Here is a 27,151-nt window from a genome sequence, read left to right on the forward strand (position 1 = left end):
TCAGAAGTTAACAGTGATCGTTTCCACCACCTTGCTCCTCTCCCTTCTAAAGACAGGCAAACTAAACCTGAAACTAAACCTGTCTTAAACATGAAAACCTACTGTATGCTGTCAACAGGCAGCATAGCAAGAGACATGATAATGCACTGCTGAACACCCCAAAATCCAGATCCAGATGTTTTCATCCAAAAATGAATCAAGGCAGCAGTACTGAAGCAAGAGACCACCTGATCTCCATTCAGCATCTCCTTGGCACAGCTGCCCAGAGAAGCTGTGGTGCCCCATCCTTGGCAGCACTCAAGGCCAGGTTGGATGGAGCCTTGGGCAGACTCAGATAGCATGGGGCAGCCCTGCCTACAGCACAGGGTTGGGGAGCCCTTAAAGTCCTTCCAACCCAACCATTCTGTGATTGTGCATCATGTGTTCTCACTGCTTAGCAGCTGAATCACCTTTGATCCCATTTTCCTTCAGCGAAGCTGTTTACCTGTGAGTACAGCTAGTATATGCTTATGTAAATAACAATTTCTTCATCACATAAATCAACTTTGGAAAGCCAATACATACCTTACTCTTTACCTCTTTACCTGCATATAAGGCAGGTTAGAGGCAATGACAGTTAAGGTTAAACAAGATTTTCCTTTCTCCAAGTTTTATTCCTGTAGCCTACATTTAAATAGATATGAAAATGTATTTACTAAATTAAGGACATAGATAAGTGGTTTGAAATTATTACTACAGGTTAACCTTCAAAACTGCAGTCATCCAGCTATCCTATGAGACATCACAATAGATAAGGTTACACAGTTCTTCAGCAGCTCTAGAAACTTGCCGTTTCTAATTGTGCTTTGAAGTTACATTTCCTTGTAGCCCAGTGTGCTATCAGTATGAGAGAAGTTTTTCCTTCACATATTACATAGGTAACAGAAACAGATTTTGAAATGGTTACATTCCAGCTTAAATATACCACATACTGCTGATTAGTCCAGTGTCTGGTATGTCATGAGATGCCTTGGGATTATTTTTCGTATGGAACCAACTCCCTAGGCAGTGGCAAACATTCCATCCACAAGTAAGCATTTGTCAACCTATGCTGCACAACAGAATGACATCTGTGTAACGATCCTATGCAAATTCCACAACAAAAGAAATAGCAGATGCATACAATAAGCAGAAAATACTATTAGAAGTTAATCAGTTAAATTATGGACACAATTTGCTACTTGTTAGACAACTCAGTTGTATTGAATTCACTTCCTTTTATTGCAGTGACATCCCCATGGTACAAAGTATTAACTGCAATAGTTACATTAAAACATTAGAAAAGCATTTGTGTGTGACAGTTACAGTACAGTATCAAATATTACATCTTCAAACCAAGTGGGTCATTACCCACGAACGCTCAAACCTTTAAATTATTTTCAGTTATTTTTAAATATGCAATGTCAGAAAAGCATATAAAAAGAATGTATGTAAAAGGAAACCTAAATACAAATACAGAGTGAGCAAATAAATAATTGATTTTCTCCAGCTGTCTTTCTAAATCCATATAAAGAAACCTAACCTATAGAAAGTATGAATTTCTGTGTCAGTGATATTTCATTTTTCAAGTAATTAACCACGATTGGAACTTAACTAAATTTGGCGTCAAAATCAAAGCAGGAGTGACTGCCACTAACTAACATTTGTTGCTAACAATCACTATTAACTACTGAAGTTTCTTGGAAGTTGACCTCATGCCTAGCGTTAGTGGACTTGAGAGTGCATATGTGAAAAGCGTCCTACAGTATTTCACAGACATCATCCTAACTATCCCCATATGCATATTTAGATATATTTTATATAATTTTATACACATATATGCATGTATACACACACTTCATTTGGTTTCTGTGTTACAGATCACAAGCAATGATTTCCTGAATGGGCAAAAAACCTTTTAAATAAGTGTACCTGTGCACAATTTTTCTTTTTTTTTTTTTTTAATGATAGCAGCACTAAGTCTATGCCTTACTGTCTGTTCAAAAGAGCAAAACCCACAAAACAAGAAGAAACATGGCAATGATTCCATACTCACAATGTGACATTCGTGTTTCCCAAAAACCATAATGAAACCTGTAATTAATTAATTTTGATACCCACCCCTCACTTAGAAGGAAGTAGAACTTCTACTGCAAACTGTCTTACCATAATTTTTACTGTAAGAAGCTGGGTTCATGCTGGCATCAGTTATCTCACACTTAGCAGCAATACATGCAAGTTCTTGTTTAGGCAAAATGATTGAATAGACTTAAATCCAATTGATGGAAATAATGGAAACATCTTTGTAGTTCACCAAGAAATTGACAGTGTATACTGCACTGTGTAGAATACATGTATATTTTTATCTTGAATCATAACTCGAAGCTTTATGTTGCCACACAATGACTAATTGCTTTATTCTCCAAAAGGAACAGTTACATTTTAATTTGATCCTATATTTAGCATAATACAACTTTTCTGTGCATCCTTAAATTAAAGTCACTGAAGCATTGGTAAACTGATCTCTTAGCACATCCAACACTAATATCAAAAGCTTGTGAAATGTTTTTAGGCAATCCTTTCTATCCAAAATACATAGGAATTTAAAAAACAGCTCACATTACTAACCACCATATAAAGGCCCAAGTGTAATTTCTTGTGTAGGTGTTCACATAGTAGACTAAATATGAAGTTGTCAAAATACACAATGAGAGGGCACACAAGATTGGCAGTTTCTTGATTGAACATATAAAATGTATAAAGTAGAATGTATGGAAAGAATCTAACCTGGCAGATGATCAAACCTGAGTATATTTTAATAAGACTAGGTATATTTTCTGACAACTGAATGAATTGACTAAAAACATCTCCCCCTAGTAACTAGTGGTCCTTTTAACCATTTGTAGAGAAATGCAAGAGAACGTTAGCTTTTTCTTTTTCTTTTTTGTTTTGGATAGCAAGATTCCACATAGTGTTTACTGTTTTCTGTTAGATAGCATCACGTTGCTCATATTATCCCCATTTAAGCCTTAAGTTGAGTTTTGTTTCAAAATAAGTTCTAAGTGACACCAAAACATCAATAGGCCAGGAACTAGGACAGGTCCTTTCTTGCAATTTTAAGGAGATGAATGGCCTTAGCCCGTAAGATGAATTGTTTCATACTAGAACTATGGATTTATACAGCATCCTTTACCACCACTAGCTAACTTTATAGCTGTGCATTTCAGACTAATGCCAAAAAAGAGCACGATGTCAAATTTGAGAAATAGGATCCTCTCTGACAGCAGTTTTATTTTGGAACAGAGCTAAATTTTGTAACAGCTAAAGTAAAACAAAGTCCAGACAACATCAAGGATTTGTCTTTGTTCAACTGACCTGCCTCAATTCTTGCTTTTATTTAAAGTCTAACAGATATAATAATAATAAAAAAAAAAAAAAAAAAATCAACAAAACTTTCTGACAATAGAAAACATACAGTACTAAGAACTAATAACTCAATGGAAGACTAAAAAGCAGCATTCATTTTTATTGTAATATGGAAGAGACTAAAAACTAAAGAAAGTCTGATCTAAAGTCTTAGTTGAAGGCAGATTTTGACATTCTATATAAATTTACAAGGTAGGATGTATGGATGAGATTTGGTTAATTTCAGAAGGCACCTCAAGGCTAAAAGGCTTTTATAAATCTATAATCCTTTCATTGATTAAAAATAAACCACTTTTATTGCTGCTATTCAAATAGCAAACAAAAAGCTTGCCTTGTTCTTCAGTCTAACAAGGAATCCTCCCCCATTAAGCAAGATTAAATTACAGAAAATATAGAATAAAACTGAAGATGTCACAACTTTAGAAATACATTGACTTTCCTTGTGTGCTTTCAAGTCAGTGAAATAGTGAAAGAAGAGTCACTTTTTGCCTTTGTGTTGTTAATAATCTATAGACCACATCAGTCACTCTTCCTGGGGCACTTAAGTACCATGTCCTTACAGCTGTCTCATGAGCAGTATCTTAGGAATAGAAGGTAAGAACGCTCTGATGATTCCCACGAACAAGAAGAATTGGCGGCAGATCTTTCGAAAGAGCTTCTAACCAGGCCATGTAGAGTGCACTAGAAACTGCACCTTTTCGTGCAACTGGCAGACTCCTGAAGTTCAATTAGGGAAAAACAAACAAACCAAAACAACACATTTATCATACACAATGAAAGTACAATTCTGCAAAGAGGTTAAGACAAATTTCCTAACCTCGCCAGTTTTTGCTTTTTTTTTTTTTTCCACTCAGAATGCAGTAAGCTAAAGAGCCTGCTATCTTAATCAACAACAGGCCCTATCCACACCTCACTTTTGGCCTTCTACCATTATTTAGTATTCAAGTAGCTTAATGGGGAATTCTTCTTAGTTTGGAGAACTTACTACTACTCCGGATTTTAAAATTTTAAAAAGCTTTTTTTTTTTCTTTTTAAATGATCCTACATTGGTGCAGCCTTCTCACAGTCATTCCAAAATATCCATACTATTTTCCTTCAAACAACTACCACAATATTTTCCTTCAAACAACTACTTTAAGTCTACTTGCCCTGTTCTAACTTTATCTTAACGTGGTACCACCAGCAATCTAACCAAGGACCAGTATTAGAACCGGTGCCACCAAAACATGGCAAAGCATTTTAGTAAATGGGGATTTCTCACCAAGAGGCAGTGAGGCAGCCATTTGCCATCCAGACAGCCTCTCCAGAGAGGTTTGCTGTCTGCCAGGAGACCACATGAATGATATCAAGCAACTACCTGGTACAATAAAGCCAGAGGACTACTATCCACTCTTACTTTTTCAAAGTAGATCATGTTACGCTGCAACAAGGATATTACTTAACATTGGAAGAAATTTTATGGCCCTTGGAAAGATTTTGAAGGGATAAGGAGCACAGGTGTCATCCCAGCTGGAGACTGGGACCCTGGTAGGAGGAGGCAAATGGACCATGTGAACAAACAGCTGTGCAGATGGTGCCATTCTCACAGCTTTGGATTCTATTGTCTTGGACTCCTTCCAGAGACTAGTCATGTTGACAATGGATGGGACAAAACCTACTGCCCAGGTAGGGCAACAGTGTTCTGGACAGCAAGCTGACTGCACTGACCAGCAGAAGTTAAACTAGACTTGACAAGAAAGAGGATATACTTGTGTGGCAGAGAAGGGCCGGGAACACTGAAACATTAGAAAGCAGCAGGGAAAAAAAAAAATAATAATACTTGTCCCAAAGGACAGGGGAGGGGCTCTCTAAGAAGGTAGCTTTAGTGCCTCTACACCAACACATATAGCTTGGAAGATAAGCAGGTAAGATGGAACCCAAGGTGCAATTAGAAACCTCTGACTTAACTGCTGTCACAGAAACACAGTGGGACAAATTACACCACAGGAACACTGTACTGAGGTTCACAAATTCTGTTTCAGAAGCTATAGGCAGGGCACAACAGGCAGAGGAGTTGCTGTTTATGTTAAGAAGTGGATGGAATGCAGAGAATATACCCTCTCAAACAGCCATGAACATGTTGAGAGCTAGTGGGTTAAATTAGGGACCAGCTCAAAATGCACTTCTGATGGTCAGGTCTATTGTAGGCCACCTGATCAAGGGAGCTTGTGGATGTGATAGTCTTGCTTCAGCTACAACTACAAGAAGCATCACATTCACAGACTCTCATGCTGATGGAGGGCTTCAACCATGCAGATATCTGCTCAGAAAGCAATATGGTGAGATAAAGCAACCCAGGAGACTCCTGGCATCTGCCAAGGTCAATTTCCAGGTAGGGGACAGAACAATTAGAGGTGAAGTATTAATGGACCTGCTGCTCAACAATGCAGATAAATTCATTAAAGAAGTTGAGACCAGGGGCACTCTGAGCTGTAGTGACCATGCTCTGGTTGAGTTTGTGATCTCTAGGAATACAGGCTCTACACAAAAAGTAGAGCTCAGGAAAACGAACTTCAGGAGGATGAACTTCTGGCTGCTTTAGGAATTACTGGATGAGATTTCCTGAGATTTCTCTTAGGGACAAAGGAACAGAATAGAGCTGGCAATTCTTTAAGGGCACCCTTCTGACAGTATGTAAGTTTTTCATTCCTATATGTTAGAAATCAAGCAGATGAAGCAGGATATCAGAATGGCTCAACAAGGACTTGTTAAACAGATGAGAAGGAAATGCACAGGCAGTGGATGCAGGGACATGTGGCCTGGGAATAATATCGGGATGACATCCAGATGTGCAGAGATGGAATCAGGAAAGGCAAGGCACAGATGGAATTGCATCTGGCATGGGATGTAAAAAATAAGGTATTCTATAGGTATAGTGGACAGAAAACAATAGCCAAGAACATTGTATCCCCTTAATGAATGAGAACTGGCAACAACAGAAATGGAGAAGGGTGAGGTTCTCAACAAGTCATTTGCCTCCATCTTTTCTGGCAGCCAGGCTTCCCACACCTTTCACACCCCTCAACCTCTATGCAAAGACTAGGGGAGCAAAATGCCTCCCCCTGCAAGTGAAGAACAAGCTCAAGACCAAGATAGACAAGTCTATCAAGGCTCCATGACATGCACCCCAGGGTCCTTCAACAATGGAGTGACTGCATCAGCGGAGAAAGGAAGAATAATATGGATATAAATGTTGGACTGTTCAGTGAATAAGGAATTAATTGGATGGTTATAGCTAGCTGGTTGTGGTCACTGACTCTATATCCATGTGGTCTTCCTCAAGGGTCTGGTATTGAGAGTGGTGCTCTTCAGTACATTTATCAATAACACAGACAGTGGGATTGAGTGAGCCCTTTGCAAGTTTGTAGATGACAGCAGTATGAGTGCTGCAGTTGTTGATAGAATAGAAGGAAGGGATGCTATTCAAAGGGGCCTGGACAAGTCTGGGAAATGAGCTCAAGGGAACCTAATGAGGTTCAAGATAGACAAGTATAAGGTGCTGCACTTGGTTGGGACAATCCCAGATCCAGGTACAGAATGGGAGAAGAGCTCATTGAGAGCAGCCCTGTAAAGAAAAATCTGGGAGTTTTGGAAGACAAAAAAGCTTATTTTTGCAGTCTAGCTCCATAATTCTAAAGTGTTCTGAAATATTTCCAGCATTGGTATCTTCTTGATTATTTCTATAATTCAATCTTATGCCTTGGCATTTTTCCCAACCTGTATTTACATATTCTTGTAGTTCATATTAGAATTCTATATTAATTAGAATTAATTAGAATAACAGTAAAAATCATTTACTTACATTACAATTACAGTAGCTGTACTTGAGTGTTCTTTGAGCAACTCATTTAGTCTGATCTGCCGATAAGTCTGTAACAAAAATGAAATTTGTTAGGAAGAGATCTTCTAGAAGTTAAAAAAATGTTCATTTCAAAAAAGATAAGTTACAATAATTCACTGGTATGAATTATTTCTAGAAAGCACGTACTTTCTATTCAGTTTGGCACCCTTTTCACTTCCCTTAAATATCTATGACTCTAAGACTTAGGTTGAGAAAATGTGAAAACTTAAAATAAACTAAGTACCACAAAAGCCAACTTCAATACAGATTTTCTACTAATAGTATCCTCCAAAAGTCCTGCAAGCAAGAGCCCTTGTGCTCTCAAGGTTTGTACAAGGTATCTTGTACACTCAGAGCAAGCAGGCATTTCAGAAGCGATCCTGATTTTAGGAATGTACTTCCTTTTTTATCACTCTGTTCTTTCTTAACATCTTCTGCTGAAGATGTTCCTCCCATTCTTCCTATTGCCATTTTCTTTCTTAGCTTGTACTCACAGTCATCTGCAGGTCTCTTTTCTGTCAACTAACTTGCAAAAAACATTCATTATTAGCTACTTCTTATAGTTTTGCTGTTCTCAGCTCAGCTTAAGTCTCTTCCTGGCCTGCTAGCTGCAGTAACAAATAATCAGGAGGAAATGGATAAGTTACTGCTATGATCTCATTAAAAAGTTCTCCAGGTAAGATATGAGGGACAGCAAAGCATCTATAAGAAAACTAGTAAGTTTTTTCCTCGAGTATCTTTGTAATACACAGTTACTAGGTCCTGCCATAAGCTGCCAGTCAATCTGTATCTACATGTTGTTTAAATCCTTGCTTTTTTTAGACTTGCAGTGCAGCATGACTTATCATTCCCATTTATTCTCTATTGCAAATCCTCAGAGAAGTTGAAAAAATTCAGGAAGCAGAAAATAAAATTATGGGTGGTACATCTTTAAGAGCTTCCAAATGCTGAAATTTTAATCAGTCTGTCTTCAGATTCTTGTCTGTGTCTGCATCCTGTTACAAGATGCAGCTGAAGTCTCCTCCACAGAAGCTCTGGAAAAGGAATCTTTCTGGAGTGTACAGTGCACAACCACTTGAGAAAAACATCACATCTTTAAACATCCACTAAAACCACAACTAGGTAGGTAGTGGTTTTTTTTTTTTTTTTAAATAATGAAGCACTGAAGGGTAGACTTGGCTCAACTAAAAAAAAAAAAGCAATGGTTCAAGCCCACAATCATAAAATGCACCTTTTTTTTTTTTAAACTATAAGTGATCCCCCCGATTGGATTTAGATGTTTTCTAGTAGTTACTCATGAAAGCAACTACAGAAACACAAAATAGCAATCATCAGCCAGATGGCATTATGTGCACAAATACAGTAGAACATGAAGTTTTATGATGTTTAATACAACATGCTGAAGAATACAGAACCTTTGTTTTATAAAGCTCAAGTTCATTATCTGTTATCCTCCATGGTTCATCCTCCTTCATCTTATCTGCAACTTCTTGCTCTTTATCATCTTCATGAAGTCTGAAAGGCTCTATCATTTCTTCAAAAGCTGCAATACTGTAACAGTCAAGAGAACAGTCATTAAAACAGACATGGCACTACTGTGTCAAAAATGACTTTCACACTATCAGACAAAGTTTGATTGACATGTAAAACCTGAGCAAACTGTCTGTACTTGTAATATTGAGTCAGCTACTTTTATATGTCATAATTAAGGTAAAAGCAGATACTGCAGTTTAACTTCAATTAGTGACTTTCACTGTTTTCTGGGTGCAAATGTAGTTTTAGACAGTTTAAAAGAAACCAACGAGTTTTGCTAAAGAATTTTACTATGGTTATTCCAAAGCTGATGACTAGTTACTGTATACTTTCTAAGCTAGAATTTGGAAAAAAACTATTAAGTTTGAAGAGGAATTTACAGGTCACAAATAAAAAAAGCCCTAAACTACTATCAGGTCTCATGCTAGTGTCACTAGGACTTCAGCTTTGTTCTCATTCTGCTCTTTTCATCTTCCTGTAACAGCCTAAAAGTGGCATTCAACTGCAAATAAGCAGTGCAATTTTGTTTCCTCTTTGTTAGCTTTTATTCTTCAAGAATATAAGCTGTCATTTTGAAACTACTTGGATGTTGTATCAACAGCTTCAAAAGAAAACTTTCTGAAGGCCAGAAGGATATTGATTTTTACTCAAAGCAGATTACTGTAATGCTACAATGGGATGGAAATAACTGTGATAATAGCGGGGTGGCAAAGTCTTTGGTTGCAGCAAATGAGAATGAGCACAAACGCAGCAGCCGTGGACACAGAAATTAAGGAAAAGGGCTGCTTACCTTTGGAAGGCCTCAGATAGACAGGGATCTCCTAGGAGAAATACCCTCCTCTTCACTGCCAACCCCTAAATGAGGCCAGCATCCACCCAGTGTCACTCAGTGGCACTGCATGCACCTGAGCTTCCCTGGGTCAGCCCTGCCTTCCCACCAGGTGTTCAATCACCAATTCAGGCCCTGACTTAGCATTAGCACCCAACTTTTTTAGGGTGATTTACAATTATCCTACTTTCTCCACCCACATTATGATACTTCAATAGTAAAGTAAGGCTGCTGCATGTTATGAAAAGTAACTTATGTTGGAATAACTGCAGCTTATGACATGAGAAGTCAGAACATCAATGAAAAGTTTAGCAGAGGACACTGAAAAGTATGTGTTACATCCAGTGAAATAAAAAAATGTCAATTTTTTTTTTTAAATATAAAGAACAAGACATTACCAGCTTCTATGGTTGAGAATTATAGTACAGAAAGTTCAAAACCACTAACACTATTTAGGATATATAGTAATATCAGAACGTACTTATATCTAAGCATCCATGCAGTCAAACTGGAACTCAGACCCCATTAACAGTATTCTGTTACCTCTAATGTTATCAGCACTGTATAAATATTCTTTCTACTTAATTTACAGATACTGTTAACTCAAATTGGATTCCTTAATAAGCTTTTGGATTTATTGTAGAGAATGATCTCAAAGAGAGAAGAAAAATGATTGCAGAAGAGCTTATTAAACACTTCCATGAAATAAAACTGTTTGCATGAAATTCTACAGTCTCAATTTTTTATACACTGCCTCTTAATTTACACATTTTACAGTACTGGAATCCCAAGAATCAAGACAAACATACTAGAGCACTAGGAGTACTCTAAAGCTCTACCATTTTAGATACTTGATATATTCCACATAATTTGTATTTTTTTTTTTAATCTTGAAAATCAGTTTTCACATACATGATCATAATTAGGTAAGTTACAAATCCAAGCTAATCTAAAATTAAAGGAAAAACAGATCAGACTATTTGAAGATGAAGTTTCATTACATTTAACTAAGCACCCAATAAGAATTTACATTTTTGCAAGTATTTCTCTTTTTAAAGATTTTTCCAGACTTCTAGCAACTGGACGACTTCAAGTTTAATGTAATGCCCTAAGTGCTAGAGATCTAAATAATAAGAAATGGTCTGTTTGTAGATGCAAGAGTTTTTCCTTAGTTTACTTTCTAGATTTCTGTAAGGCACCAGATGTCATACTGCCTTCTTACATTTATTATGTTGGAAACAACTCTATTCTATTCATGAAATAGATTAAGAACTCAAAAACAAGCTGGGTTTTTCTGAGACTTACTTTTCTTTCTTTGGCTTAGTATTAATATCCCCAAGAACCATAATGTCTGAGAAGTCTATCCGAAACTTGCTGAGCAGGGTAGCCATCCTGTACAAAAAAAAGCCTTAATGTATATTCAGATTTTTCCCCAGGGTAAACAGGTAAGTATTTGGTAATAAAAACACTTTTTCAAAAAAGGCAACTTAAACATGAAATTGTCTGACTTATATTGCTATAAACCTGGCATACTGCTAAGAAATGAACAGCAAACTAAGTGTTTTTATACATAAGAACTTTTCCCTTTAAGTCTCTTCAAGCTCTCCCAGGAAGTTCTTTAGTTAGAAACTAGAGAAAATATTACTGCCAGACTGCTGCAGAAATAATATTTTATTCTGAAGCAACTTGCCCAACGCTATTTAGTGGCAGTGGAACATTTTCATGGAGAAGAGAAATAGAATATGGTTACACCTCTGATAAAAAACAACTAAAAAAGCTACTAAGAAGAGTCTCACTTATTCTTCAAGCATTTGAAATGAAAATTTTGAAGGTAAACTTACGCTCTTCTGTCATGATCAATCCTGTTTATTTTTCCACCAATGAACACTCTTATCTTACACTCTTTCCATTTTTTCTTGGTTGTAATAAGATATGGAATCAATAGTGTCAAACCTGCATTTTGATCAGAATTTAGGAATGTGTCAGAAAGTATAGTTTCATATGAGAATTTAACAGTAGCTTGTATATATACCATCTGAAAAGTATTTATTAAGAGTTAGTTTTAAATCACTTTGCTTTAATAATTCTTTTCAACAGTTTTAAAATATGAAGTACATCACCTCCATCATCAAAGAGCCACCAGACATCAATATTGCTTTTGCCCTGTTTCTTCTGAAACTGACTACTAGCATCAAGAAGCCTTTGGTCAGCCAAATTTAAAGGAGAAGATGGGCTCTTTGAATCTAGAAAAAAAAAAAGAGTGTTCATTTTTAAGTATTACGGCTAATAATATCAAAAATCAAATAAGATCTTAATATTTTGCAGACTCCCTAAGTTTTTTACTTAAACCATTATCCCCCACGCTGCAAAATTAAACTGAATCAATAGAAACTGATTTACATTTAGGGAGCCTGTAAACTCCTAATTTCAGTAGTTAAAATTTCAATCTCTTAATCATTTAGCAGACATTTGACAAAGGATTGCAAGATCTTGATATGTGCCTGGACAATTACATTTCATACATACATTCAGGGCATTAAGCCCTAATACACTGTTGCTACCTCTTGCATGTGACATTTCTCTGAAATTCACTGACATGCTAATTCACAAGGAGACACCAACTCTTCACAGATTATCCTGAGTTGGAAAGGACTCACAAGGATCACCAAGTCCAAATCCTGGCTCCACAAATGACCACCCAAACACAAACGTTCCTTGAGCTGCAGCAGATCAGGGCCGTGCCCACCGCCCTGTGGCGCAGACCCTTTCCCTGCCCCCTCGCTGCCCCTCCCTCACACAGCTCCATGCCGTTCTCTTGGGCCCTGATGCTCAGGGCTGATCTTTCCTCAAATTCTTCTTCCTTCAGGTGGACAAAAGAAAAGCTAGTTCTAGATGTCAAAGTCACCTGCAAAAAGTAATTTAATGTGTGCTAGGCTCTGAAGCACAAAGCAGTTTATTTTTTGCAATGAAAAGATTGGATTTACTGAGAAGATATCAACACTGGCTTTTTCAATTACATTAATACATGAAAATGTATTTTAAGTAACAACTAAAAAGATAAAGTCAAATTAACTCCCTCTGCTTAGTTAAGAGACTAGTTTTAACAAGGAGTTTGAACATTCCTCTCAGTCCTTATTTTATTCTGAAGTTTAGAGTACGTCTGTAACTGACTTATCAGTATCCTACTTTACTACACGCTGTTCCTCCAAACTGCCATCTTGTGGTTTAAGATGCAATCTCAGTACATTATTAAAACAAGGGTTTCTGGATGTTGAAATTCTGAAGGAAACATCAAATAGGATAAGGTGCTTCTTAGGTAAGATAAAAAACCTGCACTTAAAAGAATCTGAAATAAACCAGGTGAAAATTCACCTCTGAAAATGCTGTTTATTTGAATGACTACTTCACAGTATTTCAGATGTTAATCTCACAGACTGGCTGCATTATCCCTTGCTTTGCAAACTACTGAACAAATCAGAAAAAAGCAACAATTATAGCTTTAGAAGATGACTGAATAGACCAATGAGGCACTTCCACTACATCATTAATACTTACACTGTGCCCAAAATCAAATGAGGACTCAAATACCTAAGATATAAATAACTTAGCAGGCTCCTGAACACACTTAATCCCCGTAGATGAAGCACGTTCCAAAGCAAATATGAAGAAACAAATTGAGCTTGTATGGCCGATACTTTCCTGTCTTTCAAATATATGTGTAGGATGAAGTACAAAAGGAAAACTGAAATTAACAATGTGAAAGTATGATTTAACAAAAAGGTGAAAAATGCCTGCCTTTTTTCAACAGTGGTTGTGTTGGAGTCTTTCCATCCTCGTCCTCCTCTGGAAGATTTTTAAAGATACAAAATAAAAAGGTTAATATCCTTTGTGATGTTAATGAAAACAGTACAAGTGCATAAAAAAAAGCAAAGAAAAGAAAAATGCAAAATGAAGTGAATTTTCATACAAAGAAAAGCACACAAGTTTGGTCTACCATGTCCTGAAAATAATAGGTACTTGAACATAATAGTAACTTAATCATGTTTCTCAATAGTTTAGTCAATCCAAAGTTTTACTTGCAAAAGAGGAAGGTTGGTTATTGTTATGTCAGGTATTCTGGATCATTTGTGTTAGTTAACATGCAGATCATAAAATATTCAAGCCTGAGGTGAAAACCATCACTATGAATTCACCAGCCTTAAAAACCACATTGCTAACAAACAGCTGTGAGGCCTGATTCTCAAGCAATTTTTATTGGCACTCAATTAACTAAGAAAACAAAAAAGGTACTGTTGGTCACAGCCCATCACCTGTTTTATTTATGTCATAAAAATATGATTCACATACTTGTAGTCTCTAAAGCAAAGTGTTTGAGCTATTAGACATCAGCGCCCCAAAAACCATGACAACTTCTCTTTCACAGATACAACAAAATCGGAGGAGAGAGGGACTGAAGAGGTAATGAGAGAAAGAATGAGAACTCAAATTTCACTGCTAACTAGCAATTAGCTACCTTAACTAGTTACCTTTATGTAGAGCAGGAGTTCTCTCACTAGACGATGGAACAAAAGCTACAGAAGTGTCTGTCTCAGACTTCTTGCTATAATCCACCTTTACTATGACATCCTTGGAACACGGAGATTTTTCTTGGGATGACAGTAACTCTTCTTTGGGAAAGCAAAGAAACACATTATAAACCACTGACTTGTCCCAGATGGCAGAAGATGGAGGTATGTGCCTATACTGAGATGATTTGCATTTAGCTAAACAGCTCAACTCCACTGCCATTGTCATGCTATAGCAAAGAGGGAAAAAAAAAACAAAAATAAACCTCCACCACAAATGAAACAGCTTCTGAGTACAAAGAGGTACCTGCTCTGAACAGAGCTTGAGTCTCTACTTCCTTCCAAGAGATTTTGAGTTTTGAATGCATTACCAAAGGCTAAACATCAAACAGAGCTACCTAACATTGAGGAAGTACAAGTTTCATTTTGTACTCATTACCATTTACATTATGGGGTTTTTTTTTGTTTTTTTTTTTTTTTGCAAATGTTTAGCACTATAATGACAGTACCTCTAGCATAAATAGAATTTGAAAGTGGGAGCTAAATATAACTGCTGGCTAGAAATATTTCACATTGAGGTAAAGTTCCCCACAAGGGGAAAATCCTCTTAGAAATACTGGGTTTTGGTATCAGTTACCAGCAAGCAAAAAATCCAGACAGTGTAAACATAACGCTGACAAGATGCCTTAAGTTTGAAACACACCAAAAAAGCACTGCATTTTCTGCCATTATATTAATGGAGTTAAACTACTGGTTTCATCTCATACCGAGGTTCCTTTTCTTTACAATCAAAAAGGGGAAAAATGTATTTCATGAAACATTTTACATGCAACAAAAAGATTGTAAACTTTAATTCCAAATGGAAGTTTATCTTTACACAAGGTCCCCAAACAAAATGCTCCTTTTTTTTTTTTCCCCACACTTTGCTTCAGTGGAGCTGTTTGGTAACTGCCAGAGTTAAAGCAAACTTATTTGTCTCAGTGGGTACTAACACCTTCCTGACACATTTCGAAACCCAACAGACTGCAGTTGTGGTCTCTAAAGTACGTAGCGGCAAAGGGAGCACTGAAGAAGGGAGAGACACGTGACTCACACTACCTGATCAGGCAGCCCAAATCTAGAAATACCTAATGCTGATTTTGTTCTTCAAATCATTTCAGTAAAAATATAATTCCTTTGAAAGTAACAACTTACAAATACAGATAGTTGAAATGCACAGAAAAGCAAATTCTGTTGCTGAACATGGGTTATTTTTATTGCACATTTCAGGCTCACTCATTTCAATGGCTTTTATTCTATGAGAAGACTGGTGTGAGAGTCTTGCCTTCTTTCACTTTTTCTTTTTTTTAGATAAACTACCTTCATTTAGTGTCTTCAGAAAATGGTTTTAAAAGGAGTAACAGCTAATAATGACAGGAAACAAAATCTTACCTTGCCCCTGAAGGTGAGAAATGTCTAAACCCTCCTTTAGGCGGATGACAACCACACCGTACTGAATGTCAAAGGCATCACTAAAAAGAAAACAACATAAAACATTTTACCTCTTCTTTCCCAGAAAGTCTACTTTACATGCCCTCTGTAGACAAATACTAATGATTAAATGTTGCCATTTAAACTCCCAAATCATGCATTTGTCACAATTTCAGTTTCAATTTCAAAGGAACACACAGAAAGGTTATTTACTACCTTTCCTCTGACTATGTCCTATACAGAACAATGATAAAAGAGTAACAGGCCATTCAAGTTCCACACAGATGATGACAAGATGAACTGGAAAATGTAAGTGATGCTGCAAAGTGAGGCATCAAAGAAGGGATTTATCTTGAGATCTTCCTGATAGTTACGAACTTCCAAAACATTTGGGTATTAAAAGCAATCTATGAAGTTGTAAGTTATAATGAGAACAGCTACTAGATACTTATTTCCATTGTATGTGATGGGGAAGAAACTCACTCTTATAAAAGACTGGAAACTAAAAAAGGAATCTTAATTATTGTAGAAAAAAAGACTGACTAATAGTCAGAATTAAAGTCTAAGTGAAATGAAGAACAAAAAGAATGCCCAGAGATTTAGGACTAATCTAAAATTAACCATATCATATTGCTCGCATTATCCATTCATCAGTCTTTAAATTACAACAACTCATTACAACTAATTCAGATAACTCCTATGCTTTTCCCACAGAGGAATTCTACAAGATTTCACTCAACACTTCTCATTAAGTTTCACTACTTCTAAAGAAACATTTTTCAACTATCAACATTTTTATAGCAAATGCAAGAAAACTGAGATAAATTTAAGTAGTTTCACCCATTATTTAATTTTTTAGATCTCTATGGTACTGCATTGGGCATCTCAGAAACTTTCAATTTTCCAGAAATTTTCTGAAAACACACTTGCCTTGCAGTTACTGTCTCCCGAGGTTTCTCTGTGTGATGCAGAGAATCACTTTACTGGGTTGGACATGAAAGTTCTCCCAGTACAAGACATTTCAAAGTAAATGATGAATAAAGAAAAAAGCAAACCCAAGAACTCACCAACATACCGCCTTATTTTCCAATCTGTTTTGTACTCCTACTTTTTTTTTTTCTTTAAAGAAACTGGAAGACTGAGTGGGTGTGCTTTTTCCTTTTCTAGAATCTGCCTGTAATCCCTTTCCCATCTTTCTCTTAAAAGCATAGTAAATGAGTGCAAAATACAGATGAAACAGGTTTAACAGTGTGTTAGGAAAACAAAAAGAAATATCTATGTAAATGTTTTTCCAAAATGTCAGTAGTAGCAGTCAATATTATTTTCAGACACAACTGGTCTGCTTTTCAGTACTACTGGAAGTACAGACAGATTTCTTTTCTCTTCCACCTTTTAGCTACTTTTTACTTTTGGTGTCAATGCAGTGCATCTGCTCTAAGTATCTTACTTATAAGAGGGAAAGCTGCAGCCCAACACTTGATTCATTTTCTACACCTAATCTGCACAGAGGAAAAAAAGGTAAGAAAACCCCCACTTTCAACAGAAAATATGGTCTAATGAATTTAACAGACACATAAGACACTACTTCCTTCACTGAAGACAGGAATTGTTAAATCTCAGACTACTGCCACAACTCCTTCTGGAGGCAGGAGGAGTTACGTGGAAATCGGGTCTGCTAAAGCTATTAAGAGTTGCTCATATAATTCCTGTACCAGGAAAAAAACTAGCTTTTCTGTATTGCAGTATAGACGAGTCTATCTGAAACACAGGAGGAAAGCTTATGCAACAAAGACACTGGGGCAGAAGTTCTTTCACTTTTTAAGAAACGTACTGAAATGGAACACAAATGCAACCTCTCTGCATTTTCTACTTACTGGAATAAATTAATGTAGGTTTCAACATCTCTCATGTCACTTTGTCGCCAGTTTTTCTTAAATCCAACAACAAGAGTGTTAGGTCTCATTCTACCCAATCCAGCAGCCTAAGAAGAACATAATACATTTAAAATTGTGTTACTGACACTAGTAAAGGTTCAATTATTTATTTCAAGCAGAAAATACAGCTTCGAAGAGTTTAAGATAACCTTACATAATGAAAATACTTCAGCAAAGTGTAAAAACATTCCTGGTTTGTTTTTTTTTTTTGACATTAGGAGTCCCTGTTTTCATTAAGAAAAAGGAAGAGAGGTACACCTGCATTAAGTACTGTCCACCATCCCTCAAATCCTCTGCATGCACTGGTGCATAGAAAGCCTTCATCTTGTTTTTAATTAGCCATCGCTGGTATTTAGCCAAATCAGTTGACAGCTCCTTCATGGCTTGCCTCCGAGGACCCTTTCAAAACGAGGAAACATGAAGGAAGGTGAACAAGAATTATGAGCACAAGTAAAGCCCTGTGTTGTGGTTTGTTTTTTTTTTTTTTTTTTTTTTTTGTAAGCTACTTTAATGCTAGAATCAAAATCAAACTTGTCTGAAAAAGGACTACAATTCTGCCTGTGGCTGTAAGAAAAAACCATGCTGCAAAGTCATCTTTTCTTTCATTTTTTCTTTTAATGACCTGCATCAGTATGTATCACTGTGCTCCTTGTAGACACCAAAATGCTCAAGTTATGTTACTGAAGACAGAATTGGGCAATATCTGCTTAAAAGCATACAATTCTGTATTGCTCTTTTTTTTTTTTAGATGATAAGTCTTATTTAGAAAGTATGGTTAAGTTGAAGCATATAGAAGAGTAACCAAGGTTTGTATTAAAGTCACACTTTAAACGTTACATTTCCTTAGATGTTCTTAGCACTGTATTTGCAAAAGAGTGACACTAAAATATCTAGCAAAAAACTGTGTGATCCTACTGCTCTAAAGTGCATTCAGTAACATTTACCAAAGATGCAACAGCTACAATGCAGCTAATTGCAGTTTTGGGACAGGTGGTAGTACAGCAAACACCTTGTATTAAGACAACCATTCTTCAGAATAGCGTTGTGATGAATAATCTGAAGTTTGCTTCCTTCTGTCCCACCATTACCAGTGTTCAGTAGAAGACAGACACATTCTGTTCTTGTGCTTAAAGTGATTATGCTTGTTTTTTATTTTTTGTTGCTTTTTTTTGTTGTTGTTGTGAAGTAGCAATAAGTGCTGAAATTACGTTCCCAAGAACAAACCTTTTCCCCATTCCCAGGACTCTCACATCCTGACAGAAATGATGAAAAGTTACTGAAATACTCAGGGCTGGTCAGAAACAGAAGGAGAGGAGGAAAAAACTGTTAATAATAACTAGAAATAATCACTGTTTCACCTTGCCAGTGGAACAAATCAGGATTAAAGCTAGTTAGAAGCTAAAAAAAAAAAAAAAAGCTCTAAATTACCAGCTAAATGATACAAAAATTTACTACTCAGTAAGACTTTCTTTAGGCTAAGGTGTATAAGAAATATTAACATAGCAATGAATATATCTGCTTCACGGAAACACAATGAGGAAAACTTTTCACATACTGCTCCAAACAAGGCCTGATGGAATACTTAAGACCAAATGATACAAGGACAGAAAGAGACCTACACCATAATTCAATGTTCACTTTACTCCTATAAGGCTTGCTAGGAATTTAAGTGCTAAATGATCAAAGATAATAATTTTGCAAAGTATCCCCCTTCTCCACTATATCTCATACATATCCTCCATGTTTACCAGAGCAAGATCCCTTTAAGTACAAGTAGATTATACAAAAAGCATACCGCACAGATGTCTGTAATAGGTGCTTTAACAACTTTCATAACTCCCTAAAATTGCATCACACCTAAGTGGGAATGGTGATGACACATACATGAATAGATCCTGCTCTACTTCAACACCCCAGGATACTATAGCTTTTCTTTAAAACGGAAAGAGACAGTTTTGTTAAAGGAAAAAAACAACAAAAGACACAACATAACTTTAAAGATAGAATACACTTACCATATGTACGTGGCCGCAGATCATTAAGCCCACATTTTTGGTAAAAGCATGGACAAGGTGAAGTAAAGCTGGACGTGCATTTGGGGCACCTGTCATAATTAAGCACTGTGGCCTAAAATTGTGAATAAGAGTTGGGAGAAATAGTTACAGTACTGTTTATCTTGAGAGTTTATATAGTTTAGAAAAGCTTATTCTAAATGCTGGTCCCAAAAACACAATCTTCAGTGAAAACAGTAACCTCATCTATTCTTACAAGACTATGTTAAATTAAGCAAAGATCAATCTTCCACAATTGTCAGCAGATCTATGATCAATTGGTTTCTAATAAATAAATAAATCAGTAAATCCCATTAATTTTGAAAACTTACACATTTAAAAAGATCAGAAACAGACTTTAGACAAGACTAAGCCAGGCAGGTAAATTTCTTCCCCTATTAGTCAGTCACATCCCTACACTTTCTAGCTTACAAATCTTATGTCATGCAGGAAAAGCGGCCTTAAACAATTTTTCCTCTCATTGCTAGCATTGAGAAGCCAAACAACTGCAAGTTCAGTTCTTCTAGCCATTCTTACTAATCAATTATAAAGATCAAGTAGAAGACTTTATTTTTAAGACAAGAATCAGTGAAGTATCCATCTCTCCAGAAGCTCCAGGAAATTTATTTATTTTTTCTAAACTACATAGGAGAAGCCAGTATCAGGCCAAAAAATATTACCCTAAAGCTCCTGTGCTTACACCTGGCAAGAAGATCCATACTTTCCTCACAAAATAATTAGTGAAGTTTACAACTCAAAAGGTAACTTCTGAACAAAAGAGCTGAAGTACTTCCAATGGAACCTAAAACGCATACTGGCCAGCAGAGCACTCACTATCAGCACAAGCAAGAAGTTTTACTTGGCAAGAATTTTCCAGTAATGTCTGTTTCTTCAGTCTGCGATCCAAAACAGACTTGCACTAGAGACAATGCTACACTAATCATAGCAAGATAATATAAATTACTTATGCCAAATTTGAGATTTGCATTAAGACTGAAAATTGCTGCTCTTGATGGCTAAGCAACAACAAATCAGTTTCTGAAGTCAGACTATTTTGCTGACAACAGTGCAACTTAGCATCAGAGGTAAGACCGTGTTTGTAAATAATCAGGGATTTTAATGGATTTCAGAAAGAGCTGTTTCATAAACTATTTCCTTAAAGTCTAGTAAGTCAACATGCTTTTTTTAAACGGCTTTTTTAGAGCATATTTCCTCTGGAATTGCCTGCTCCTATGAAGTGGAATAAATAATGCAAGATACTGCTTATTTCAGTAAGCTCTTCCTGGTCTGTTGTCAGTGGCTGATAACAAACCAGTTCACTCCTTCTGTTGTGTCAAACATGTCTGTAGCTGTAGCATTTACCACAGCAATGAGAACATATCTAATGTGAGATTGGTGTTTAGGACAGTACACACATCTCTGGGATTTTAGCTTAGATCAGATTTAGCCTTATGTGCACTGAACACTTGTTAGCTGCTGGGAGGTCATCTTCCAGTTCAGTTTCATTAACAATCAACACAATTCACAGATCACGATGCAATCCATGAAAACATGTTGTATCATGCATGACAATGAATAGCTGGTCATCATTTATTGGGTTGCTTCTGAAACGGACTCTTAATCTAAAATAAAATGTTCATTTAGCCACGTCCAGACAATCTCCATGATAATGAAATTCAAAGCTGTAAAAATCCACAGGAAGTAAACAGTTTAATGGAAGTCGTGGCAATCACCATGAGTCTACCCTACTGATTACACAGCATAAATAATTTGTTGTATAAAACTGTCACCTGAAGTTTTTCACATGATCTTCCACTCCTGAAAGACGAATAGAATGCTGTAATGCATTCAAGTAAGTCAAAGCTTGAGTTGATGATCCCCAGTTTACATCTGTAAAATATGAAATTTTCAGTATTTTACTTACAGCTATTCAACATGTTTTTTTCTTAAATCATGTAACACACAATATTTAAGCTACACCTCAATGTGTTCTACACTACACAAAACAAACCCTCAAGTTACATATGCAATTCCAATTAAAGATAAAACTTACATGTAAGTTCTGGCAAATAAGAGTTTGTTATTTTACAAATAGAAAGAAAGAACTGAATTTTTTGCAACATTAAAGAGAATAAAATTCAAAGCTGCAAAAATAAATCTTCTTTGGAAAGAAGATGCTTAGAGCTATGCTACATCACCGCAAAGGAAAAAGCAACCTTAAAACAATGCCTCAACAAGTCAACTACTTTCTGTGAATAACTTAAGCAGTAAAGAGGACAATGTCTACATTAAGCAGTACTACATGGATTTTTTTTTTTAAGTAGGGAAATTAAAGTTCCCAGTGTATTTGCTATTTGTTTCCATTTATTTTTGATAGCTACAATGAACTTATGATCCATATGATTCAAACACTTAAAAATACACAGCCCAGGATTTGGTCTTTTCCTTATTGCCAGCATGTTTTGGCTCAGATATGCTCCATCTTTCACTTACAGTTATAGAGCATTCTTAGAGGAACAGTGTATATATTCCTCTTCAAAGCTATAGGAATGGTGTACTGAAAAAAAACCAGATACTAATAAAATCATTTTTCCAATTGGAAAGGGAAAGAAATATTCCCTTTCACTTCTGGCTAGAAATATGCTTTCAGAAGTTTGAATCAAACAGACTTAGGTTCCTTATTTCCCCTCTCCCCAACCCCAACACACACGTGCACACGCACAAACACACTTCATCCATCTTCCACATTCCTCTTCTGCCCACTAGAACCAGAAATGGCCCCTATACATACCTGGTTTCTTGTAAGTGACATAAATGTAGAGACCAAGGACTATGACATATGTTAAAAGCGCGGCCCACCAGTTAATGACAAACATCACAATGCAGCACAGAATGGCTCCAACAAGAGAAATCCACATATTGTAGTATTTGAAAGCAGGACGCCAACCTAATCAAAATTTGATTTGGAGGATAAGAGAAGAAAGAGGGGGAAATAATTTAATTCAAGAGAAAGAAGGTCCTATTCCTCTTCTCCTTCGTTAGTGCTCTGAATCGCATTTCACCATAACACACCAGTTTCAGTAGTATAACAAATAGACACTTTGGCACATTTACAAAAACTTAATTTTTCACCATCAAAATAATTTACATTTTTCTTGCACAGATATGTAAAAGTTCTCAATGTTGTCTTCTAAAAGCTATCTCTAAAGTTTGAAGATGCTCATGCCAGTACATATATTGAAGCAAACCTTTGGCAATAAGTTTCAAGAAAATAGATTTTTCCTTTCAAAGCAAAACCTCAGCCTAAGTGTAACGTAAGTCATCAGCTAATACCTCTCTCTCTCTACTTTGAACTGTTTTTAGGTACATTTACTATTTCCACACAGAAATTTTCATTATATGAAAAGCCCCCTATTTCATCAATACATACAGACACTCCACAAACACATTTGTGCAGAGCTGTGCATTAACTGCTACACTTAGGGATATTTTAGCATAGGGGACCAGGTGAACAATAGTCTGCAAGTACTGTAAGTAGTGTTTTCTGTGATTCTGTGATACTGTTCCTTGGTACAGTCTTATATTTTAACTGGCCTCCCATAACAAACAAAGGCTACAAAAACATGCCCATCCCACTACTTCCTTCTGGGCTAGAAAACTAAATATATTATAAGAGAAATCCAAAGATGACAAAAGAGCGGTTCTTGAACACCAGAAACTGATTTAGCAAGAAAACTTTCTTGAACAGATAGTCTTAAGAATACTTGATAAGAAAAGAGATGCTGAGGCATATTCTTAGAGATCTATTCAAGAGCTACTGAACAAGTACTGAATTATCTTCTGTTTCCTCAGCAAAAGTGACAAATACTGGTAGCTCCCAAGCTATTCTGAATCATTTCATCCTTCAAATTTTGGAAGACTCAAGGACACATTATATTAAGAATAACTTAGATGTGTCATGAAAGTCAAATAGACATTTAGTATTGAATTAAAGCAGACTTTCACTTATGTTAGTATCTTTTGAATTTTTCTGCATTTAGGAATGGCAAGATAAACTTTGAACCCGCGAATACGGTTCCTACCTGGAGATTTTGCAAGAGAAGCATGGAACACAGAGAAGTTAATCAAGGCATATGAAGCCAAGAAGAAGTTAGAGATAATTGGAGCAATGACGTTCAGTTCAGCTGCAGAACAAAAATAAAGTAGAATGTTATAATATATACCATCTAATGGCTTTGTACATTTCAGAGTTAACTTTATGTTACATAGGCAAAATCACTTTGTGCTTTCCAATAAATGCAGCTATTAACTTAAATGTCTCGTATTAACTGAGGTATCTTCTGATAGTCAGGAAATGCAAGTTTCAGTTTTTTTTAAAAATAAGCATTTTTACATGCCCATCAAGCATTCCACAACTGCTTCTTCTCATTACTATATGCTTCCTTAAAATAACTTGAGAGAATTTCTTTCCCACCATGGTTTGATTAAACAGTGCTGTAACATAATGGGTTCTGAAGAACTCCAGAAGTCAGATTTCTTTATGTGATGTCTTAGGTCCAAAACAAAAAAAGAGTAAAAGGCTAGTAAGAACAAGAGACACTCATCTACGGCAAATGGTAAGAGGAAAACTAGTGTGAACAAATGTGTCAAACATGTTCATTGGCTTGCATTTTAATTGAAAATCTGAATTATTGTTATTAGCATTAGTGCATTATTATTTATCAATTCCACTGCAACAGCAATGAATATTCTCTCTTCAGAGAAAGAGATAAAGGAAAGCAACAAGCTCTTCCATAAGGCAGTACGGTATAAAAAAAATTCAGACCAGTACCCTCTCTATTAAAAAGAGTAGCAATCAAAATGTGTCAATTTGCAAGCATTTAGTTGTTATAATTAAGCCTCCAGTCACCTTGTTGCAGTTAAGACAACATATATACACACACACCTCAGGATAAAGGATAAAATAACATAACAAGAAGAGCTGAGAGTGCTAGCACAAAACATATGAGCAAACATAGCAATATTAGTTCACCATCTTCCTAGAACAAAGGTAATCCTTCACCTAGACTATCTTCACCACTGCCAACAGCAGCAGCAATCATCTCTATCATTTGTAGTGTAAATGAAGAACACTTTAAAAAGTTCTGTTCATATAAGCTTGCTATTTACTGAAGCCATTTGTAATTATTAAAATCTAAACTAAATTTTCGTATTTACAACATGTTACGTCATTATACTTTAAACAAAATGTATTTCATTCACTGACTGACTGTAACAACAGATGCCTGAAGTGATTAGGAAAAGCGAAATCTACTTATTGTTCAATTCAGACTTATTCCAGTTCTAAGCATTGAGATATTTAGGATACAGAAGAAAATCCTTAAACTAAACAAAGTTAGAATCGTCACTTAGGAATCAGCTGTGTGTTAGACCTCAGGGACAATATCATCAAGTCATGAGATGGAAGAGAATGCTTTATGAAAGACAAAAAGGAGATTCAGATTTACTTTAATTTCAAACTAACCAATTAGTATGAATCCAAGAGCAATTAAAAATGTTAGAAGATATCCCCTCAGTGGTTCATTGTTCTTCCCATAACCTTTAGCAAACATCTGAAATCCTGGATAGATGTTATCTTTGCACAAAGCCTAAAAAAATAAAATGAAAGAGTTAGTATGCACTTAGTAAAAAATATCCTTATTAATGTTTACTAATGCTGTCTTTCACTGCATATATTATCTTCCTAGAAGAAGCTAACTTGTACTTATTCTGTTAGCAATTGTCTTATCATTTCAGTTTTTTGCATTTCCAATATTCTATCCTTCAGAAGCAAGGGCTGCTCTTCACTAAATGCTTTAACTGTACTTCACAGTCAGTCTCTCGTTAAGGACAAAACCAATTTCTCCAGAAAGTGGAAAGTTTACCTAACATTTACAGTAGTTCCTCTGAATCAACACTTCTGTTTTTATTCTGCAACAAAGCCTCTTCTACGTTTGACTACTTACTGACATTCCGGGGAAGGAGGTCCACTAGATAACAGTAAAGTTTTATTCAATTAAAAAGAACATTAAATAAAAATAATAAGATTAAGGAGTTTAAGAAGGAGGGGCATTCATTTGGAAACACCAACAAAATTAATGTAAAGAGACGTAAACAAGAACTGGTTCACAATTACATTTTGTGGAAGTATTCTGTGATTAGGATTCAAGAGCTACAGGTTCTACTTCCATTATACTGAGGAATTAACTGATCCATTATTTTTAATGGTATGCTAGTGGTACTTCATTTCTTGGAACTTCCTAGTTCCATGAAAAAGCAATTTACTGAATATCTAGACATTATGCTCCCCTCACTCCACAGAGTAAAAACAAGAATAGCAGCACATTTGGACGCCACATATAAACACCCTGGGATGCATGACCATTAAGATCCCAGTTTCAAGAGTAACCATCACTTCATTCACTTCAACTCATTTGAACCCTTGGTTTGTTCCAAAAGGCAGAAAGTCTTGGATAAGTGACATTACAAAGATCCGTAATAATTCACTCCTAAGAAAGTAATCAGACACACTTAAGATCTGACATAAGTTACATTCTGGCGACACTTAGCAACAATAGCATGCTATTTTTCCGTTTTAAGCACCAGGTAAACAGACTAATCTATTGGACTCAGCAGTTACGAGTCATGATTACAGTACGTCAGAGTCCCTTTTCCAGAATTCTGATTTGAAACTTAATTAAAATTATTCTTGAGAAGATCACGGTTTTGCATCCATACTTACCTGGAAGATTTTAGGTGCACTCACAAGAGATGCTAATGCAGATGACAGAGTGGCTGAAAAAATGCCTGCAGAAATGAGTGGTGCAAACCCTGATACCATGCTCATCACCTGCAAGTAGAAAAATTTTGTTTCACTGTGGGTTTTCTGTTGCTGTTCTTGTCATTTTTTTTTTTTTTAAAGAATATTAAGAAGCACAATATTCTAACTACACAAGCTACTATTAGCAGCACACAAAAAGTATATAAAATACTTGATGCTCTTCACTTAAAAGCCACATTCACATCTATGTGATCCAGAATAAGAGAAAGTAGCTTATCACATACTATTTAGTCCAACTTCGTAAACTGACTGATGGCAGAAGTCTCAATGGGCTATTAAAAAGAAAGGAAACTTCAGCCACGGAAGAAAAAATACGCACTGTAAATCATTTTGACCATCCAGTCACTAAGAAACAGCCCAAGTAACAAAGCAACTGAATTTGGGGAACATCTTGGGAAGGTTTGTTTTATCTTTTGCCACACCTAAGTTAGGTTTGCTTCCCACTCACATCCCCCAGTTTGTTTCCCATTTCCATCTACAAGGACAGCACAGGTTTGGTTCTCATCCCCATTAGATCATATTTTCAATCAGCTGAATGAAATATAATATACCATTATTGGCACAC

General features: G+C 36.1%; 1 protein-coding gene across 2 annotated transcripts in view; it reads right to left on the reverse strand.

Annotated features, from left to right (window-relative positions):
* Positions 1-1,236: 1,236 nt before the first annotated feature.
* SLC12A2 (solute carrier family 12 member 2) overlaps positions 1,237-27,151 on the reverse strand; it is a 54,477-nt gene continuing 28,562 nt past the window's right edge. The window contains exons 11-27 of one of the 2 annotated variants that reach the window (XM_048931138.1): positions 26,488-26,595; positions 25,231-25,354; positions 23,789-23,890; positions 22,498-22,653; positions 21,497-21,596; positions 19,671-19,782; positions 17,914-18,054; positions 17,596-17,702; positions 15,683-15,762; positions 14,213-14,353; positions 13,482-13,529; positions 11,807-11,929; positions 11,528-11,639; positions 10,992-11,078; positions 8,740-8,875; positions 7,286-7,353; positions 1,237-4,161 (exon numbers count right to left, since the gene is read on the reverse strand). In XM_048931138.1, coding sequence (XP_048787095.1) covers positions 4,026-4,161; positions 7,286-7,353; positions 8,740-8,875; positions 10,992-11,078; positions 11,528-11,639; positions 11,807-11,929; positions 13,482-13,529; positions 14,213-14,353; positions 15,683-15,762; positions 17,596-17,702; positions 17,914-18,054; positions 19,671-19,782; positions 21,497-21,596; positions 22,498-22,653; positions 23,789-23,890; positions 25,231-25,354; positions 26,488-26,595 — 1,881 coding nt within the window. In that variant the 3' untranslated portion in view covers positions 1,237-4,025. The remainder of the gene's footprint in view (positions 4,162-7,285; positions 7,354-8,739; positions 8,876-10,991; positions 11,079-11,527; positions 11,640-11,806; positions 11,930-13,481; positions 13,530-14,212; positions 14,354-15,682; positions 15,763-17,595; positions 17,703-17,913; positions 18,055-19,670; positions 19,783-21,496; positions 21,597-22,497; positions 22,654-23,788; positions 23,891-25,230; positions 25,355-26,487; positions 26,596-27,151) is intronic. The other variant, XM_048931139.1, reaches the window with a different exon arrangement.

This window comes from Lagopus muta, chromosome Z (assembly GCF_023343835.1).
Source record: "Lagopus muta isolate bLagMut1 chromosome Z, bLagMut1 primary, whole genome shotgun sequence".
NCBI lineage: Eukaryota > Metazoa > Chordata > Aves > Galliformes > Phasianidae > Lagopus > Lagopus muta.